The sequence below is a fragment of the Carassius auratus genome, chromosome 29 (genome assembly GCF_003368295.1).
Source record: "Carassius auratus strain Wakin chromosome 29, ASM336829v1, whole genome shotgun sequence".
Lineage (NCBI taxonomy): Eukaryota > Metazoa > Chordata > Actinopteri > Cypriniformes > Cyprinidae > Carassius > Carassius auratus.
In genome coordinates this window covers 22,471,596-22,477,254 of record NC_039271.1, presented here as the reverse complement: position 1 = coordinate 22,477,254, position 5,659 = coordinate 22,471,596, and the positions used below count along the sequence as shown (strand labels likewise).

Sequence of the window (5,659 nt, the reverse complement as noted above, 5' to 3'; positions counted from 1 at the left end):
ATGCATGTACAATCATGTTACCTGCGTGAGAGGGTTGTGTGCGTGCGTGTGTGTGTGTGTGTGGGGGGGGCAATGTTCTGGCTTTTAAGTTTTATTATGTTATTGTGTTAATTTATACTTTACTGTTCTTGTTTTAAGTTTTATTGTGTTATTGTCTTAATTTTTACTTAACCATTCTGGTTTTAAGTTTTGGTCAAAATTAGTAATTAAAATATATTTTGAGATTTAAATAGTTGATTTCTTGGAATGATCAGTCTGGTTTACAGGAAAATGGTAAGTATTTTATTACAATTACATTTATAAGATATAAAATGCAAGACTAGTATAAACACTACACAGTTATTCAATTAAATATTCAATTATTATTATTGTCTTTAATTTATGTCTATACAATGTCCAGAAAAGACGTTTAAAAAAAAAAACTTTAATTCTGGCTCCGGTGGGAACGTCTTTTGGATGTCTAACAATTATATCTTTTAGACGTATTCTAGATGATTTGTTGCTCATAGTCATTTTTGGGTGATTTATGTCTTTAAAAATGGTTTAGGAAGATATATTTTACCTATATATATTCCTTGTAATTGCTCCCCGCCCCACTATTAACTTCCAAGTAAATTACGTAAACTGAAGTTTCTGTTTACAGAAATGTTATCCTCTCATGTTCTCATGTACCCCCACCTGTTTTGAAAAGCTATAAAATGAGCACTGAACCCAACCTGTTATTTCATTCACCACCTGGTCGAAGATGGATCTGCAGATCTCAGTTTTTCTTCTGTCTTTGCTTTTCACTGCAGGTACAAAGACAAATCGCATTTGTAATGTTTCTGGGTACAAATACAGATCACATATGTCTCTCTCTCACCCTCTCTGTCTTTTATTACTGAAGGACAAACTCTCAGCTGTTATAAGTGCACGCTTACATGTGCAGACCCAAATGTGGAAACATGTCCAAGTGGATCTAACAGGTGCTCGATTCTAACAACCGTGTCTGGAAGTGGTGAGTCCAATATGATTACTGTTGTAATTGTTATAACACTGTTATAATCGACTGATTCAATGGAAATGTAACTTATCACAGAGCTGCTATATGTGACTTCTTCTAAAGGCAAGTAAATGTTAATAACTAGCATAACAAAGTGTAGTAAACAGTAAAAAAAAATTGAGCTACAAACTATGTTTCTGATTCATTTAAATAATATAAAAACGATGAAATATCAAGTAGTGTAACGGAAATGTTTTTGTACGGCTAAAATAAGTGGGATCAGGTTACAAATGGCCACGCTTGCTCTGGATTCACATAACTGCAAATGTTGGAATTGTTTCAACATCCTATTAAATTAAAAGTTTGTATTTTTTGCAGGTTTCTTACAGGTGACAACCAAAACTAAAGAATGTGTACCTGAAGCTTATTGTAAACCTGGGACCCATCAGGGATTTATTGGGACGGCATCTATCCAGTGCTGTGACACTGACCTTTGCAATGCAGCAGGTATTGCTATTTATTTGACCATGTCTGACCAGTCTGTCCACAGTGACAAACAATAATACTAAAAACAAGTGACTACTCAAAGTAGCATAATATCAGATTTCAAGAGTAGTCCTGAATAATAAGTGAGAAACGTATTAGTCTAGTGCCTTCCAAGTTTTTTTTATTGCTTTAAAAAACTGTGTTTAAATTTGTCTCTAATGAATAATCATTTTAATATCAGTAGTAGTAGCTGTCATTAACAGTAGTTTCCTTATTGTCTTGATTAGATGGTGTGTATAAGAGAAGCTTCCTCCTGCTGTGGTCTCTTCTGTTTTTCTACATCCTGTTCCAGTGAATCCGGCTCCACTGCAGATTCTACCGTTGCAGCAAAAACTCAATGTCACACACATTTCTATTCATACTTTAATGAACTAAATGGTGTGCAATGTTGTTCTGGTGTTGGTGTTTTTTTAGTATCATGATTTGAGGAACATAAACTTTGTATTGTAATAAACAATTAAACAAACTCTGCATTAAACAATGTAATCGACAAATAATGATATAAAATAAACACTTTATATAATAAGTCTGCAAGAGTTTGCTGTCATTTTGTGCAATAATAGTAACTGCAATCAAGACTATGCATTTCCTGTATGTATTTTCTCTGTCTCTTCATAATAAAAAGTTAATAAAGAAAAACCATTATAGAGTGCTAAACTGCTTTAATAAAATAATTAAATATTAAACATCTTTCTCAGTTATTTTCTTAAATTTGTTTATATATTTATTTGGTTGTTCAAGGTCCAATAATGCTGATTGGTTTTTCAAGAGAGTTGTACAAATCAATCCATTGGTAAGTCCAGTATGATGTGAAAATCTACTGAAAGTATTTCTTTGGCAAAGCTGAAGTTCACTATTTGCAGTAAATGACTTCCAATTCATTAGCCACTTTAGGTAATTAAATAAAGTACGGCAAATAGTAAAGCTATTTCTGCTACAAAAATGATAAAATGTCCTAGCTCTTGCCTGATTGTAACCCTTCTCTGACCTTATCCCGTGCATGTGCATGTATGTCTGCTGAAATAACCACAACATGAACATCAACCTTTATACTCATCTGTCAGTCAGATGCGCATGGAAATTCCAAACAATATAGTAACCTTAAAATCTTAATATTAATCCTATGACCATTAATCCCAAACCATTTTGAAATCGGATAATGAGGTTTTTTTTATTTGTTGTTTTTTCAAATATTGAATTGTATTTTCAAATCTTTTAGTGGTCTCCTCCCCCTTTGTGGGCGCTTTCAAGAGTCATATTACAAAACGTATGGTATTTTACAATCAAAACAAAAAGAAAGGTCTAAGTCTTAAGATTCCATATTTGATGGTTATTTTGTGATAGTAGTGATATTAAGAGAGAATTGTATACATTTGTGACATAAAATTGCATTTGAAGAATTTAGAGAGTCACTCTATTTTTAGTATAATGCCTAAACAGTTTACTAGAAACCTCAATTTTTTATATATGACATTTTATATCAAATTATACATACATAACTTATTTAGACATATTGCTTTGATTTCATGGCAATTTTAGATGAAAATATATTTTTAAATAATTATTAAATGTATAAAAAAATAGTACAGTACATTTTCTTTAAAGTAAAATAAAACAGCTGGTTGTCGTCTTTGGAATACAGACCTAAGGTTGGTCTATTTTTAAAGTGTTAATGAATTAAAACAATTCAAGTTTTGATAGTGCACTTTCATATCTATGTTCAAAAATGGGGCGTGACAGATAAGGGGTTAAATTAAAAATTTTCATTAAAAAATGGACATCAAACAGTGATTTAAAAGCAGAGAATGCAGGTGATCTACAAATGATTCAACTGCAAAAAGACTATCAAAAAATATTAAGTACAAAAAATGTTGAATACTTTAGTACTTCTACTTAAGTGTGGTGCTTAAAGAGCACTTCAACTTCTACTCAAGTCACTTTTTTGATAGAGCACTTGTACTTTTACTCAAGTATGGGTCTCTAGTACTTTATACATCTCTGTATGTAGGTGTTTACATGCTCATGCACCACAAATCATCTTGCATTGGTTCCCAGCCAGCTGCTTGACTTACAATGTTTCTCTTTGCACATGTACAGTATTATGTAAACATTCATATAGTATGTATTTTTTTGTGTATGTATAGGTAAATACTTATATATAGTATATTTATAATCAAAATCGGTCAGTGGGTGAGTTGTGTATAGGTTTATACTGTTTTACTTAATTGTTTTTTGTCTATATTTATGTAGTACTGTGGTCCTGCAAGGCACGACATTTCATTGCAATGACATGGGTATGACATTACAAGGAGAGGGTGACTTATGAGGACATAACCCATGTCCCCATTTTTCAAAACGCTTATAAATCATACAGAATGTGTTTGTTTTGAGAAAGTAAAAATGCACAAAGTTTCCTGTGAGGGTTAGGGTTAGGTGTAGGGTTGGTGTAGGGCCATAGAATATACAGTTTGTACAGAATAAAAATCATTACGCCTATGGGATGTCCCCACTTTTCACAAAAACAAACATTTGTGTGTAAATTTGTACTATCTTAACTCGTGGTCAATCAACAAAGAATCTTGTGCATTTTTCTAAGGAAGGAGCTTTTTTCCTTGCCAAAATAGTTAAGACTCGCCCCAACATGCCACCACTACTTGCTAATTCCCCCGGCACATCATGAGTCATTTCACTGATTACTAGCAGAAGAAACACTTTGGTTTTTGTTTCAATCTCACAATGCTCTAGTCTCTCATCACTTTACTCAGTTAATGTATTTTAAAATGTTTTAATACACAGAAAACTCTTTAAGTATTGCAAGTAGTCTATTTTAAATTTACTACTCAAGTACTGAAAGTAAAAGTAGAAGTATTGTGTTATGTAGCTATTAAAGAAAGTAGTCAAAAGTTTGAACATATCGTTTTTACTATTTCAAATGATTAACCCACAATTCCTTTGACTGTAACTTCTTGTAAACAAAAACGGTTACTAGGGTCAGTTAGCCCAATTTGCAAAATTATGTCATTCAGAGGGTCATTTAGAATTTTTTGAAGCATCAAAAATACATTTTGGTCCAAAAATAGCAAAAACTATGACTTTATTCAGCATTGTCTTCTCTTCCGTGTCTGTTGTAAGGAACTTAAAAACAAAGCAGTTTGTGATATCCGGTTCGCGAACGAATGTAACCGGATCTTTTTGAAACAGTTCACCAAATCGAACTGAATCGTTTTAAACGGTTCGCGTCTCCAATACGCATTAATCCACAGATGAATTAAGCTGTTAACTTGTTTAATGTGTCTGACACTCCCTCTGAGTTAAAACAAACCAATATCCCGGAATAATTCATTGACTCAAACAGTACACTGACTGAACTGCTGTGAAGAGAGAACTGAAGATGAACACCGAGCCGAGCCAGATAACGAACAAAACATTGACTCGTTCACGAGTGAAGAACCGTTTCTGTCAGACGCGTCCGATTCGTGAACCGAGGAGCTGATGATACTGCGCATGTGTGATTTAGCGTGAAGCAAACCGACACACAGAGCGTCTGAACCAAACTGATTCTTTTGGTGATTGATTCTGTGTTAATGTTATGAGCCCAGGTGCAGTCAATGCCAATGACGCCATTGCGTCGAGCGCAAAAGAATCGGTGAACTGTTTTCTTCAATTGGTTTATTGAATCGAACTGTCAGAAAGAACTAACGTTACTGGTCATCCGAGAACCGATGCAACCGGTTCTTGACTCGTGAACGAGTCATTATCTGGCTCGGCTCGGTGTTCATCTCTCTCTTCACAGCAGTTCAGTCAGCACGCGCAGTCTTCTTAATCGCTTGATTCGCTCAATGATGTGCCAGCTTCATCAAATCTGCCATCTACAGTTCTGGCAGTGGTTTGTAATGGAATGATTCGTAACATTTTTATAATTGTACACTCAAAAAAATTACTCTTTGAACGAACATAAAAAAATCATGGAAAGGATTTCCACATGATTAATTTGCTTTATTTCAGCATTATGCAATTCTGTTACTCCAATTTAATGTACTTACATTGGGTCAACTTAATTTATTAAGGTTGATTCAACTTATTTACTATGGTTGGGCAAAGCTTAATTTAATAGTGTCAGCCCAACTAATT

At 33.7% G+C, this 5,659-nt stretch overlaps 1 protein-coding gene across 1 annotated transcript; it reads left to right on the top strand.

Annotated features, from left to right (window-relative positions):
• Positions 1-638: 638 nt before the first annotated feature.
• On the top strand, positions 639-2,170 carry LOC113048430 (lymphocyte antigen 6B-like). The gene is made up of 4 exons (XM_026210233.1): positions 639-794; positions 887-997; positions 1,361-1,489; positions 1,756-2,170. The coding sequence occupies exons 1-4, from the start codon at positions 746-748 to the stop codon at positions 1,821-1,823; spliced, it is 357 nt and encodes a 118-aa protein (XP_026066018.1). The 5' UTR covers positions 639-745; the 3' UTR covers positions 1,824-2,170.
• The last annotated feature ends 3,489 nt before the right edge of the window (positions 2,171-5,659 follow it).